This window comes from Calliphora vicina, chromosome 4 (genome assembly GCF_958450345.1).
Source record: "Calliphora vicina chromosome 4, idCalVici1.1, whole genome shotgun sequence".
Classification (NCBI taxonomy): domain Eukaryota; kingdom Metazoa; phylum Arthropoda; class Insecta; order Diptera; family Calliphoridae; genus Calliphora; species Calliphora vicina.
This window is the reverse complement of record NC_088783.1, coordinates 40704438-40720766: the sequence shown is the minus strand read 5'-3', so window position 1 is coordinate 40720766 and position 16329 is coordinate 40704438. Positions and strand designations below refer to the sequence as shown.

The 16329-nt window shown below is 26.2% G+C and overlaps 1 protein-coding gene across 3 annotated transcripts in view; it reads left to right on the top strand.

The window, feature by feature from the left end:
- LOC135958997 (dual specificity protein phosphatase 13A) overlaps positions 1–8765 on the top strand; it is a 33795-nt gene extending 25030 nt beyond the window's left edge. The window contains exons 2-6 of one of the 3 annotated variants that reach the window (XM_065509971.1): positions 1549–1629; positions 3944–4125; positions 4255–4383; positions 7699–7856; positions 7963–8765. In XM_065509971.1, the coding sequence (XP_065366043.1) occupies positions 1549–1629; positions 3944–4125; positions 4255–4383; positions 7699–7856; positions 7963–8168 (756 nt within the window). In that variant the 3' untranslated portion in view covers positions 8169–8765. The remainder of the gene's footprint in view (positions 1–1548; positions 1630–3943; positions 4126–4254; positions 4384–7698; positions 7857–7962) is intronic. The other 2 variants (XM_065509972.1, XM_065509973.1) reach the window with 2 other exon arrangements.
- Positions 8766–16329: the final 7564 nt, after the last annotated feature.

Below are 16329 nucleotides of genomic sequence, written 5' to 3'. Positions count from 1 at the left end.
TTCTATAGAAAATCAGAGTTATCGATAACTTTTCTATAGAAAATCAAAGTTATTGATAACATTTCTAAAGAAAATCAAAGTTATCGATAAATTTTCTAAAGAAAATTAAAGTTAGCTGTAATTTTTCTATAGAAAATAAAAGTTATCGATAACTTTTCTATAGAAAATAAAAGTTATCGATAACTTTTCTATAGAAAATAAAAGTTATCGATAACTTTTCTATAAAAAATAAAAGTTATCTATAACTTTTCTATAGAAAATAAAAGTTATCTATAACTTTTCTATAGAAAATAAAAGTTATCGATAACTTTTCTATAGAAAATAAAAGTTATCGATAACTTTTCTATAGAAAATAAAAGTTATCGATAACTTTTCTATAGAAAATAAAAGTTATCGATAACTTTTCTATAGAAAATAAAAGTTATCGATAACTTTTCTATAGAAAATAAAAGTTATCGATAACTTTTCTATAGAAAATAAAAGTTATCGATAACTTTTCTATAGAAAATAAAATAGATAACTTTTCTATAGAAAATAAAAGTTAATGATAACTTTTCTATAGAAAATAAAAGTTATCGATAACTTTTCTATAGAAAATAAAAGTTATCGATAACTTTTCTATAGAAAATAAAAGTTATCGATAACTTTTCTATAGAAAATAAAAGTTATCGATAACTTTTCTATAGAAAATAAAAGTTATCGATAACTTTTCTATAGAAAATAAAAGTAATCGATAACTTTTCTATAGAAAATAAAAGTAATCGATAACTTTTCTATAGAAAATAAAAGTTATCGATAACTTTTCTATAGAAAATTAAAGTTATCGATAACTTTTCTATAGAAAATAAAAGTTATCGATAACTTTTCTATTGAAAATAAAAGTTATCGATAACATTTCTATGGCAAATTAAAGTTATCGATAACTTTTCATCAGGTTGGAAAATTAAAGTTATCGATAACTTTTCTATAGAAAATTAAAGTTATCGATAACTTTTCTATAGAAAATTAAAGTTATCGATAACTTTTCTATAGAAAATTAAAGTTATCGATAACTTTTCTATAGAAAATTGAAGTTATCGATAAGTTTTCTACATAAAATAAAACTTATCGATATTTTTCATATAGAAAATTAATGTTATCGATCGATTTTCTTTACAAAATTCCAGTTACTGAGAAATTTTCTAAAAGTAAATTAGAAAATTTAAATTAATAGAAAAATTAGCACTGTGGATAATAAGTTTTTTTTGCATTTACTATATTTTTAGTCCCCTGTAACACCACCTGTATGAAACATCAACCGCATTGTTGCACAGCAACAGTAGTGACTTGTTTCAGTCAAACGATTAAATTTCATTTATTTTTGTTTGTATTTTCAAAGAAATCTACTGCGTTATATTTTGCTATTTATTTTATAATTTGTTGTTTACCCAAAAATAAACTGTTATGTTTTTTATTATTGTTTAATTGTACTACTTATTTATGTATTTTTAGAGAAAATATTACTATTTTTAAACGTTTTATATAATTATATTTTTATTTACATTACAGCTTGGCAGTGATAGATACTCTGCTGATAGATATTCTACAGCCAGTAGTATTGGTGATAGATACAGTTCGCTGTATCATCAGGTTGGAAAATAATTGTTTTTTTTAATAATTTTTAAAATAAGAAACAAAGTAAAATTCAAAATTCACTTTCATTTGTGTTGGTGCTACTACTACTACTATTATTACTACTGCTGTTAACATTATTGTTTGAGCCGCCTTTATTTATTTAATTGTTGTTTTAATTGTGACACTAAATGTCTAGCGTCTACTGCTGCTTGTCTACTGCCTACATTTGCATTGTGCTGCCTGTCTCTCTTAACCATTGCTTGCTTTTTTATTTGTTTAGCCTATTATTAGGCTTAAAATATTAAAAATAACTAAAGTCTGCTTTTAGGCGTTATATATAAGAACATGCAAATGAAGACATTTAAATGTGTAAATGCAAATATACTCATAGCTAACCTACACCTCTTTGCCATTTGCCTTGTCTAAATGTCAATTGTATTTGTTTTGTAATCTTTTAACTGTTCTTTTTCTATTGTACCCACCTGCTCCCACCAACCACTAATTGGCTTAAAAATACCTGGCCTTTTATTCAAAAGAAAAGAAAAAAACATGCAACCAAAATCAAGGAGATGGTGGTGACTTGTACAAATAATACTTGTCTTGTCGCTTTTAAACTATTTTCCTGTCAGGGTCTTTTTGTGGTTTATATTCAAATTCTTGCATCTAATTAACTAACTATGATTGTTGTAATGTTTTACATTCGTTGTTGTTGTTGTGTGTGTTAGCACATGTTGGCTTTTAGCCAATAGTAAAAAACCAAAAAATCTTTCACATAAATTGTCGCATTAAATAAAATCTGATTCTCTAAATGCCACCAAAAACAAAGAAAATAGCAACTTTTATTTACGTTTTGGTTTTTAATTCAAAAAAGTTTTCTTTTTTTTTGTTAGAAATTAATTCAAAAATAAATAAAACCAAGAAATTAGTGTAGTTTTTAATGTCGAAAGCACATTAAAATTGCCTTCAGGGTCAATTGCACAAAAATACCACAACGGAAAGTAAAAGCAATTGCAAAAGTTTTGCTGTTGTGTTAAATTTAGCCACAAATTTCTTCATTTCTGTAAGACTTTTTTATAAAATAAGTTTTCTATAGAATAAAAAGTTCATTTTGTATAGAAAATTGAGGTTATAAATAAAATGCCTCCAAAAATATCAAGTTTTTTATAGAAAAGTTATCATTAAATTTTGTTTAGATTTCCAAAATTCCAGTTATCGACAACATTGTCCATAGGAAATCCATATCAAGGGCCTATATTCAAAACCCTCTATCATTGATTTTCACGAAAATGCTTTTTTGATGCTAAAATGTTCAGTGAAACATGCCTCATCTATGGTGTGAATTTCATAACAAAAAATATATGTTTTTTAAGATAGAAGGTTTTGAATATAGGCCCCTGATATTAATAAATCAAATATCAGGGAAAAATGTTTGTTAAAACTATGAAAACCTGCCCTTGAACTGCAAAGGCTTTTCTGATAACCCAGTTAAAATCAAAATCATTTATTGTCTGATTATTTATATCAATATTCAAGTGGAAGGAGACGTTTACCCCCATTTATATCTAATTTTTCTCAGAAAATAAGAGCGAAAAACCTTATAAATATGTAAGTTAATGTATTCACTAAACTTTTGTTTTAATTAAAATAAAACCCCCACACGAGCCTGCAATGTTGACATGTATTTAATGATAGGATTATTATAAAAAATGGCGCCATTAAGTTTATTTTGAACAACTTTAGCTTCTTATTTGTTTTATGAGAAAAAAAAAACAGGCAATAAAAATAAGTTTTCTCCCCATAATATTCTACATAGTTCAAGGACTAAATATTTATAGGAAAAAATCTTGAAAACTTTTGTTTAATGACGTTTTAAAAGAAAATATTTACAATAAAAAAAGAATCTCAGTAAATATTGTCGTCATTCAGTCAGTCAGTCATTAATTACTTTCAAGTACAATGGTTGCAATCACAGCCTCAAACATTGAATCTGTAAGTGAAGGGCTTTAGACCACATTGTTTGGCTGCACCGAGGCACCTAAAATGTATGATGCTATTGTTGTTATTTGCTACTGCATGTTTGTTGGTTTGTTTGTTTTAGTGTGTGGAAATCCGTTTTGGTCCTGGCATTCATTCATATTTGTGCACAAATATGAATGTCAGCACATTCATTGGTAAAACTCAAGGCATCATTTACAACTACAACTACCAACCAACCAAATAAATAACTAAACAATGATAATGAGATTCTATTTATTTTACTTATTTATTTCTAATGTCCTCGTACTCTTATGAATGTACATAATTTCTCTATTTCATTTTGTATTTATAGTCGCCCAGCCGTCTGGAGTCAGCAGCCTCTTCAAGTGAACACACCACAGGACGTCAATTGCAACGTGTGTTGCATTATTCAATGACACCCTGCCGCACATTGCCAGGTCTAAGAAGGTCAGAATGTGCCATACACGATGTGGACGCCGATGAAGTTTATCCAGGCATTTACATTGGTGATGCGTAAGTTAGAAGGCCACAAAGCCCCCTTACACTGTTGTTTAACTTAACTTAACTCATGAAGGTTAATTAAAATGTTAAAATGTTTTCCTTCCTTTTGGTTGGCTGTTTTTTTTTTCTTCTCTTGTTTAGAGCTGCTGCTAAAAATAAAACATACCTGCGTATGATGGGCATTACACATGTACTGAATGCCGCAGAAGGTTGTCGTTATGGCCAGGTCGATACAGGGCACAGTTACTATCGTGATATGCCGAGTGTTAAGTATGACAATCATTCGTTCAGTTGTACATTCATTCATTCACTCATTCATTGCACTACATTCCATCCCATCCTATTCCATGTACATTTGTTTATTTATTTCGACATTATAAACTAAATATTGCAATGTGTTTTAACCCACTGTACGAGGGGTGTAGTAGAAGTGTATAAAATAAATATTACGGAAGACTTCAAAAGGCTTCATAGACAATTTGTCCATAGAATGTTATCGTTATCCATAGATTTTAAAGTAACCGAAGTTTTCTATAGACAGTTAAATTATCGGTACAATTTTCTATATAAAATTGATGTCTTCGAAAAATTTTGTATGAAAAACCAAAGAAATTATATAGAAAATCAAAAGTATATAATCAAAGTTATCGATATTTTTTCTATAGAAAATTAAAGTTATCTATAGCTTTTCTAAAGAAAATCAAACTTATCGATAACTTTTCTATAGAATATCAAAGTTATCGATAACTTTTCTAAATAAAATTAAGGTTATCGACAACTTTTCTAAAGAAAATTAAAGTTATCGATTACTATTCGAAAGAAAATTAGAGTTATCGATTTTTTTCTACGTGAAATCAAAGTAATCGGTAACTTTTCTATGCGAATCCATAATAACCGATAAATTTTCAATGCGAAATCAAAGTTATTGACAACTTTTTTTATATAAAATCAAAGTTTTCGATAACTTTTCTATAGAAAATCAAAGTTATCGATAACTGTTCTAAAGAAAATCAAAGTTATCGATTTTTTCTATGTGAAATCGAAGTAATCCATAACTTTTCTATGCGAATCCAAAATAACCGATAACTTTTCTATGCGAATCCAAAATAACCGATAACTTTTCTATGCGAAATTAAAGTTATCGATAACTTTTCTATGCGAAATTAAAGTTATCGATAACTTTTCTATGCGAAATTAAAGTTATCGATAACTTTTCTATGCGAAATCAAAGTTATCGATAAATTTTCTATGCGAAATCGAAGTTATCGATAAATTTTCTATAGAAAATCAAAGTTATCGATAACTTTTCTATTGAAAATCAGAGTTATCTATAACTTTTCTATAGAAAATGAAAATTGTCGATAACTTTTCTAAAGAAAATCGAAGTTATCGATAATTTTTCTATAGAAAACTGTTCTAAAGAAAATCAAAGTTATCGATTTATATTATATGTGAAATCAAATTAATCGATAACTTTTCTATGCGAAACCAAAATAACCGATAACTTTTCTATTCGAAATCAAAGTTATCGATAACTTTTCTAAAGAAAGGCAAAGTTATCGTTAAGTTTTCTAAAGAAAATCAAGATTTCAATAAAAATTCTATAGAAAATCAAAGTTATCGATAACTTTTCTAAAGGAAATTAAAGTTATCGATAGCTTTTCTAGAGAAAATCAAAATTTCAGTAAAAATAAGTTATATGTAACTTTTCTAAAGAATGCTAAAGTTATCGATAACTTTTCTAAAGAAAATTATAGTTTTCTATAGAAAATCAAAGTTATCGATAACTTTTCTATAGAAAATCAAAGTTATCGATAACTTTTCTATAGAAAATCAAAGTTATCGATAACTTTTCTATAGAAAATCAAAGTTATCGATAACTTTTCTATAGAAAATCAAAGTTATCGATAACTTTTCTATAGAAAATCAAAGTTATCGATAACTTTTCTATAGAAAATCAAAGTTATCGATAACTTTTCTATAGAAAATCAAAGTTATCGATAACTTTTCTATAGAAAATCAAAGTTATCGATAACTTTTCTATAGAAAATCAAAGTTATCGATAACTTTTCTATAGAAAATCAAAGTTATCGATAACTTTTCTATAGAAAATCAAAGTTATCGATAACTTTTCTATAGAAAATCAAAGTTATCGATAACTTTTCTATAGAAAATCAAAGTTATCGATAACTTTTCTATAGAAAATCAAAGTTATCGATAACTTTTCTATAGAAAATCAAAGTTATCGATAACTTTTCTATAGAAAATCAAAGTTATCGATAACTTTTCTATAGAAAATCAAAGTTATCGATAACTTTTCTATAGAAAATCAAAGTTATCGATAACTTTTCTATAGAAAATTAAAGTTATCGATAACTTTTCTATAGAAAATCAAAGTTATCGATAACTTTTCTATAGAAAATCAAAGTTATCGATAACTTTTCTATAGAAAATCAAAGTTATCGATAACTTTTCTATAGAAAATCAAAGTTATCGATAACTTTTCTATAGAAAATCAAAGTTATCGATAACTTTTCTATAGAAAATCAAAGTTATCGATAACTTTTCTATAGAAAATCAAAGTTATCGATAACTTTTCTATAGAAAATCAAAGTTATCGATAACTTTTCTATAGAAAATCAAAGTTATCGATAACTTTTCTATAGAAAATCAAAGTTATCGATAACTTTTCTATAGAAAATCAAAGTTATCGATAACTTTTCTATAGAAAATCAAATTTATCGATAACTTTTCTATAGAAAATCAAAGTTATTGATAACCTTTCTAAAGAAAATCATAGTTATCGATAAATTTTCTAAAGAAAATCATAGTTATCGATAAATTTTCTAAAGAAAATTAAAGTTAGCTGTAATTTTTCTACAAATAAATAAATTTATAGAAAACTTTTTATAGAATATTAAATTTTGTGAAGAAAATTAAAGTTGTCGACAGAAAATCCTAGTTATACAGTTAATATAACTTTTCCACAGACTTTATTATCTATTGAAAATTTAACGATGACTAAAAAGAGGAAAATGAAAATGTTATCGATAACTTTTTTATGGAAATTCAAAGTTTTCGAAAACTTTTCTGTAGAAAATTGAATTTATCGAAAAGTTTTCTGAACACAATTATTATTTTCGATAAATGTTTTGTAGAAAATTCAAGTTTTCGAAACTATTTTATACAAAAGAGTAATCGATGATTTTTAAGTAGAAAATTAATGTAATCGACAATTTTCTTTACAAATATAATATACTGAAAACTTTTTTCTATAAAAATTTTTAAAAGCCGAAAACACTAACATTACTCTCCTCGTATACATAGCTTTTGAATTACGCTTCTCCCTATCCCCTATTATTTGGCTTCAATTGATTTTTGTATGATTTTTATCAAAATTTTCTAACTTTTTCAAAATTATTTTGTCTGCGGGTTTCACCATCACTAAACGAACGTTTAAAAAAACTTTAATTTTCATTCTGAAATTTTTCACTTGCTTTGTAATTATGGCACTTGAGAACATTTTTGATTTTATTTCGACATTTTTGCACCACCAAACATCTGTGTAAAATAATAATTTTAAAGAACAAATCAAACCTATAAAAGAAATGTGAGTGGAAGAAACAACAAAGACGGTATTTTCAGGTACATGGGCTTCCCAATGATTGATGCACCTACAACCGATATTTCACGTTATTTCTATGTGGCGGCCAAATTTATTGACAGTGCCATCAGCAGCGGTGGTAAGTTGTTAACTGAGAACTAAATATTATTGGTTTCTTGTGGTTACAATTACAAATGTTTAAGCTGCCTTTAAATTACAAATACTAATTTCTCTTAATTTTTCAGGCAAAGTTTTAGTTCACTGTTTGGTGGGCGTTTCACGATCGGCCACCTGCGTCTTGGCCTACTTGATGATCTGTCGCAAAATGTCAGCGGTCGATGCCATACGCACAGTACGCATGCGCCGTGATATTCATCCCAATGATGGTTTCCTACAACAATTGGCTGATTTAGATATGGAACTGAGACGTAAAAATCTATATCCCTTTTAAGAACATCAACAATAACAAAAATCACAACATCAACATCAACAACAACAAAACAATAACAACAATAACCAAAGAAACCAACTCAAATTATTGAACCACATATTCAGAGAAACAATATTATAAAAAAATATAAATAAAAAAAATAAATCAATAATAAAAAGGAAGAAACTAGGTATAAAAATATTTAAACTGAAACAAAACAAAAAAATTTATAGTGATATAGAAAACTGTAATCAGAGACCATTTAATAAAGTAGAGACAAATTCTAAATAAACTACCGACTTAAACGGACGGACTGAGGGACTGTTAATTGAACCGAAAACAAAACGATCTTTTGAACTTATTTTATAAATATAAGAAGAAAAACAAATTAAAACTAAAAAAAGAAAAGAATACAAATCTAATAACAATTTTTTCTTTGTAGTATATTATATACAATACAATACATATGAGTATATTTGTATAATTATTATAATTAATATTATATTAACAATTAATTTCTTTTGTATTATTATTATAATTTAATGATGAAATCAAAACAAACCACAAAAAAACCAATAAAAATTATATTAATTATATACTAATGGAAACAAACAAAAACTTATTTATTTAAACATATTCAAACTACATTAATGTAATAATGTATTGACTTAAATCTAATATAGAAGACTCAATTGGTAACTTCAAATATCTAGGTAAAATGTAGCGATAAATTTAGGTTTCCAGAAAATGTATTTATAAATCAAATATGCTACAGACCGATAAACACGAATTTTGTATAAAATTAGTTTTAATAATTTTAATTTTCATTTCCTTTAACTTCTATAGAAAATATATCGATAATTTTAAATTTTCTATAGGATCCATATATTTAAACTTCAATAGAAACTTTCTCTATAATATTAATTTTTATATCTACATTAATATTTACTGAAATAAAAACGATAGCTTGAATTGTATGTAGAAAATGTTTAGATAACTAGAATGGTAAATAGAGAATTTATCGATAACTTTAATTTTTTAATAAAAATTTTCATTAATTTTTTTAAAGAAAATTTATGTATAACTTAACATTTTTGAAGGAAATGTATCGACAAGTTGAATTCTTTTAATTGATGTTTTGAATTTTATTAAAAAAATTATTGATATTTTTGGATATTGCTGGAAAATGTATCGATATTTTAAATTTGTTGCTGAAATTTTTTTACTTTTTTTCTGGAAAATTTATTAAAACTTCCGAATTTTCTATAAACATATATCGATATTTAAAATTTTTTTGTAGACATTTTTTCAATATTAAAATTTTCTTTATATATTTTATACATATGTTAAAATCTCTACAAAAATTTTCGATATTTTGAATTTCCTTTTGGAACATTTTCGATATTTTAAATTTTCTCTAGGAAAATTTTCTATATTTTAAAAATTGTGAAGAAAATGAATTGATATTTTGAATTTTCTCTAGAAAACTTTTCAATATTTAAAATTTTTCTTGGAAGATTTTTCCATATTTTTAATTTTCTCTACAACTTATTCGATATTTTGAAGTTTCTCTAAAATTTATTCAATATTTTGAATTTTTTTTAGTATTATTATTGTTATTTTAAACTATCTCGACATTTTTTCGATATTTTGAAATTTCTTTTTCAATATTTTAAATTATCAATAGAAATTTTGTTAATATTTTGATTTCGCTTTTTTGAAATTTTTTTTCAATACATTTTTTAAAATTTAAAATTTAAGATTTTCGATATTTTGAATTTTCTTAAAAATTTTATTAATATTAAATTTTTTTGATATGCATTTTTTCTAGAAAATGTATGGATGTTTATGATTCTTTCTACAAAATTTTTCGATATTTTAAACTATCTTTAGACATTTCAGATTTTTAAAATTTCGATTTTTTTCTAAAAAATGCTTTAATAATTTTCTTTAGAAATTTGTTTGATATTTTAAAATTTCTTTAGAACTTTTAGATATTTTTCGATATTAAACATTTTCTCTAATCTTTTTCCAGAATTTAAAATTTTCTCAAAAATATTTATCAGTTTTTAGAATTTGCTAAAGAAATTAATGATACTTTGAATTTTGTTTAGAAAATGATTAAATATTTTAAAGTGTGCACCCGATTGTGAGCAAACGCGGTAGCTATCTTGCGGAAAGCATTCTCAGAAACAAGTGTTCATTCAAATTGAAACCACTGAATCTCACGCACTTTCAATCTCCGAACGGCCAACACCATATCGTAATTATTTTCAATTGTATCGGGTGTGGAGACCTCAACTGGTAGACCAGAACGTTCGGCATATTCCGTAAACCACGAAATTCAGTAAACCACATTTTTTACCATTGAAATTTCGCACAAATAATGCTTAATAAACAGACGAAATTAACTCGTTTGTCCAATTTCTCCTCAAGTAACGAGGTAGTCTGCTATCAACACAAACTCAATGATGCAGCTTGTTCAAATATTGACAGGAGTCAACTGACAGATGCCTGTTGACAGGGACAGTGTTGCCCTTCCAGTTAACAGTCGGAACACTTAAAATGTCGCTGACTTATTGACACATTCTCATATTTTTAACATTCTCTAGAAAATTTTTCGATATTTTGAACTTTTCTATAGAATCGAATTCCTATAGATTTTTTAAATTTTGATAATTTTTTCGATACATTTTAAGAATTTCTTAAGATGCATTCGATATTTAAAATTTTTTTAGCAATTTTTTTTTGAAATTTTGATATTTATTTAAATTTTTTTTGATATTTTGAATTTTTGTATAAAAAATTACAATATTTTGTATTTTATTTAGAAAATTTATCAATATTCACAATTTTTTTTAAATTTGTTTGATATTTTGAATTTTATTTAGAAAATTTATGGATATTTATAATTTTTCTAATTTTTTTTCGATATTTAAAATTTTCTAAATATCTTTGGTTTTTTTAAAAATTTCTTTACAATTTTTTCGATATTTTGAATTTTCTTTATTATTTTTCCATATCCTCTAAAAAAAATTGTTGATCATAGAGAATAGACATATAGCGGAAACTCTGCTATCAAAGACCTAACTCAGTTGTCAGAAATCTAAGTGCTGAAAAAGTAGTATTAGAAAAAACTATGTGAAAACAAAAACAACATTCGTATGTGTGATTATATTGAGTAATTTTTTGTTTGAGTTTTTTTATAGTTTCCTCTCTATGTTTCTCTATGGTTTTGAAAATTTGTTCGATATTTAAAATTTTCCTTAGAACTCTTCAATAATTTGAATTGTCTTTAGATATTTTTCGCCATTTGAAATTTTCTCTAAACATTTTCCAGAATTTAAAATTTTCTCTAGAAAATTTAAAAGTATTTCGAATTTTCTATAGAAATTTTGAATTATGTTTAGGAAATTTATCAATATTTTAAAGTACATCTACAAAATTATTCGATATTTTGAAATTTCTCTAGATTATTAATCCTTCACCTTCGTAGAATGGTATATATAAGTTTGTCATTCCGTTTGTAATTTCTACATTTTTCATTTCCGACCCTATAAAGTATATATGGGGCATTTCATGTCAAGTGAACCAACTTTTGAAATCGATGTCTTCCGATCGGGATGAAATTTGCACCAAGGTTAGCTCTATTGGATAGTAACTCAGACACAATTTTTCAACAACATCGGTCGAGAACTCTCTGAGTTATAGGGGGTAAAATTTTGACAATTTGGTCAAACAGGGGTTTTTTCTTATCCATGTAACTTATTACCTATTGTTCTTAGCAAAATGTGTCCCAAATAGTATAGATAGCTATTTCTTCGATCTTTCGAAAAAAAATATTTAAAAAAAAAAATAAAAAATTTTTAATATTTTTTTCCGAAATCAAAAACTTTTTTGACTTTTTTTTAAAATGGGTCCTTTTTTTTTTTTTTTTCTTAAAATAAAGTTTAGATATTTTCCTTGAACACCTACTTGGTCGCTTAGTGGGATGCGAGTGGGATATCTATCAAAATAAATATTTTGTAACTCAAAACATAAAATTTTTGACTTTTTTTGCAAAATCAAAAACTTTGTTGACTTTTTTTTTTTTTCAAAATGGACCCTTTTTTAATCTTTTTTTTTAGGTCAAACAAAAGCTTAGATATTATCCTTGAAGACCCTTTTGGTCGCTTAGTGGGATGCGAGTGGGATATCTATCAAAATAAATATTTTTTAACTCAAGACTTACAATTTTTGACTTTTTTTTTTGCAAATACGATTTTTTTTCCAAATGGGCCCTTTTTTTAAATTTTTTTTTGTAGTCAAAAGAAAGCCTAGGTCCATTCCTTTAAGATATTTTTAGTCCCTTAGTGGGATGCGAGTGGGATATCTATCAAAATAAATGTTTTAACACAAAAATTGTATGTCTTGAGTTACAAAACATTTATTTTGATATATATCCCACTCGCATCCCACTAAGCGATCAAAACCATCTTAAAGGAATAGGCCTAAGCTTTCTTTATAGCAAAAAAAAAAATTACAAAAAGGGCCCATTTTAAAAAAAAGTCAAAAAAGTTTTTGATTTTGCCAAAAAATCAAAAATTGTATATCTTGAGTTACAAAATATTTATTTTGATAGATATCCCACTCGTATCCCACTAAGGGACCTAAAATATCTTAAAGGAATGGACCTAAGCTTTCTTTTGACTAAAAAAAAATTTTTAAAAAAGGGCCCATTTTGAAAAAAAATTCGAATTTGCAAAAAAAAAGTCAATAATTGAATGTCTTGAGTTACAACATTTTTATTTTAATAGATATCCTACTCACATCTTCCTAAGTGACAAAATAGGTCTTAAAGGAAATGACCTAAGCTTTCTTTTGAGCAAAAAAAAATTTTTAAAAAAAAGTCCCATATTGGAAAAAAATTTCGATTTTGCAAAAAAAAATTAAAAAATTGTTACAAAATATTTATTTTGATAGATATCCCACTCGCATCCCACTAAGGGACTAAAAATATCTTAAAGGAATGGACCTAGGCTTTCTTTTGAGAAAAAAAAATTAAAAAAGGGCCCATATTGGAAAAAAATTTTGATTTTGCAAAAAAAAATTAAAAAATTGTATGTCTTGCGTTACAAAATATTTATTTTGATAGATATCCCACTCGCATCCCGCTAAGGGACTAAAAATATCTTAAAGGAATGGACCTAAGCTTTCTTTTGACTACAAAAAAAATTTTAAAAAAAGGGCCCATTTGGAAAAAAAATCGTATTTGCAAAAAAAAAAGTCAAAAATTGTAAGTCTTGAGTTAAAAAATATTTATTTTGATAGATATCCCACTCGCATCCCACTAAGCGACCAAAAGGGTCTTCAAGGATAATATCTAAGCTTTTGTTTGACCTAAAAAAAAAGATTAAAAAAGGGTCCATTTTGAAAAAGTCAACAAAGTTTTTGATTTTGCAAAAAAAGTCAAAAATTTTATGTTTTGAGTTACAAAATATTTATTTTGATAGATATCCCACTCGCATCCCACTAAGCGACCAAGTAGGTGTTCAAGGAAAATATCTAAACTTTATTTTAAGAAAAAAAAAAAAAAAAAAAAAAAAAAAAAGTTTTTGATTTCGGAAAAAAAATATTAAAAATTTTTTATTTTTTTTTTAAATATTTTTTTTCGAAAGATCGAAGAAATAGCTATCTATACTATTTGGGACACATTTTGCTAAGAACAATAGGTAATAAGTTACATGGATAAGAAAAAACGCCTGTTTGACCAAATTGTCAAAATTTACCCCCTATAACTCAGAGAGTTCTCGACCGATGTTGTTGAAAAATTGTGTCTGAGTTACTATCCAATAGAGCTAACCTTGGTTACCTCTATTCGATGTCTCCCGATCGGAAGACATCGATTTCAAAAGTTGGTTCACTTGACATGAAATGCCTCTTTTATATAAAACTTACTTGTTGAGACATTTGTGTAGCTACCTATATAAATCAGAAAGTAATTCTGAGTCGATCGGTATACATTAAGGTGGATGTGAAGTGAATAATTTGTATGGTCCTAATAAAACAAGTATGAAACTTTTTAAAACTATAAGATTTTTCACAAGCAAATTAAAAAAAAGAAAACAATAATCCAAAGTTAATAATGCATTTAATAGAGCACTAATTTACAAAGAAAGCCGCACAACCGACATTCTCAAACTCTTGAAATGTATTTTAAATCATAAATACAAGACTTTGCATTTGAATATTTATTCAAATTCAGATGATTTGAACAAATTTTAAAGAAACAATATTAATAAAACCTTTAGGGGGAAAATTAACAAAACCACACAACTATTAACGCCTACCAATTAAGAGCGATAGGAAAAACTAGAAATGAAAGACACTTGTTTCTCAAGAAAGTCTATAGCAATATAATAAAAATTACCCTAAAAGTCAAACATTTACAATTTAACAATTTCATGACATGACAGGTCGAGTTTAAGAAAGGTATTTTGGATTATTTCAAATTAACTTTGAGGTCAACGAAGCGTTATAACACTAAAACAAAATATTTTATATTTTTTTAATAAATTTAAATTTAACTGTCAAAATTCCACTAAAACTTCATTAATCATGTAAGAAATAAACAACCACATCAAGAGCACCATACAAATGACAGTTGACAGTTACTACTAAAGGAGAAAGAAACAAAAATACACTGTTACCTACAAAACAAAATTTTAAAACTCACCTGTCAAATTGACTTCTTTTTTTCTCTTATCGTTTTGATAATCTTCAGTAAACAAGAAATATACAAAATTCCCCCAATGTGCTAATGAACTTTTATGGCAGTTTGGTTTTTTTTTTTAATTACTTGTCTTTAAAACCTAAATTTTTGAGATAAATTTAGAATTAGAGATCTTTTGAACCGTTAAACTAGAATTTTATTAAAATGTTGAACAAAGTTTTCAATAATATTTTATGACTGGGGTTTTATAGCTGATTTTATAACAAATATTATTAATAATTCGTGGTATTTAAACCAAAATTTATGGACAAGTTTTTGGTTAAGAAATAAGTTTAAAATTTTCTCCTATTGCATGTGTTTTTTGTAATGAATTTTATGTAATTTTTATTTACCATAAATGTCATAATAAAATCGTTATGAATTAATTTTTTTATTACTATTGCAACATTTTTATGTTTTATCATGATGACAATGATGTTGACACATTAAATTAACAAATGAATTCCTATTTCTTTAAAATATTTGATCTATTAAAGAAGACCACCTTTAGTTTTATAACCATTAAAGTTGAAATATCATTTAGAGTAGAGAAAGTAAGAGTTTTATAGTTATTTTGTTAAGGGTTTTGTTAAAACTGTAACGTGGATAAATATCTACCTACTTCCCCGTACATAATATAAAATAATAAATTTAATAATAAAATCATTTAAATCATAGTAATTAAATTACCACCTAATAATTATCATTTAGTTTATACTATTCATTAGTTTACGATATTCATAAGCCAACATTTAAGTATTTGGAATAATTATTTCCTGCTGGACAGTTATTTGCACATACAGCTTAACTTTTCGTTATAAATATGACTTCAAGATCAGTTTATATAACTCTGTCAGACTTTTTGAACTTATTTGACTCTGATTTCTATGAACAACCTACAGTATTTGGCTGTCAAAAAGGAGGACATAGAAGAATTAGTAGCAAATAAAAAAATTATTTTGAGTCTTTTGGGCGGTCAAAATGCGCTAAATATAACGCAGATCTTACGAATGGCTCTGATGATATTTCCCTTAATGTTCAGGTCCTGAGTCTGATAACGAAACCGCAGAACTCGATGCGCAAAATATAAAATGTTTGTTAAGCTGTGAGACATGGTGCCCCATCTTACTGAAACCAAAGTGTCATTTAAGACCAAGAACCGGAGATGGGTTGTGCGGTTCAGAAGTTGTGATTTTCAAACGGATGAAAAAAATCGACCAAGCCTGCCAAAAAAGTTTGAAGACCAAGAATTGCAGCCATTACTCCATAAAGATTATTGTAAAACTCAACAAGACCTTGCAAAATCATTAAGAGCTACTCAAGCAGCAATTTTAAAATGTTTGCGAGCAGCAGGATTCATCCAAAAGCAAGGAAATTGGGTAACATACGAATTGAAGCCGAGAGAACTTGAATGACGATTTTGCATGTCCG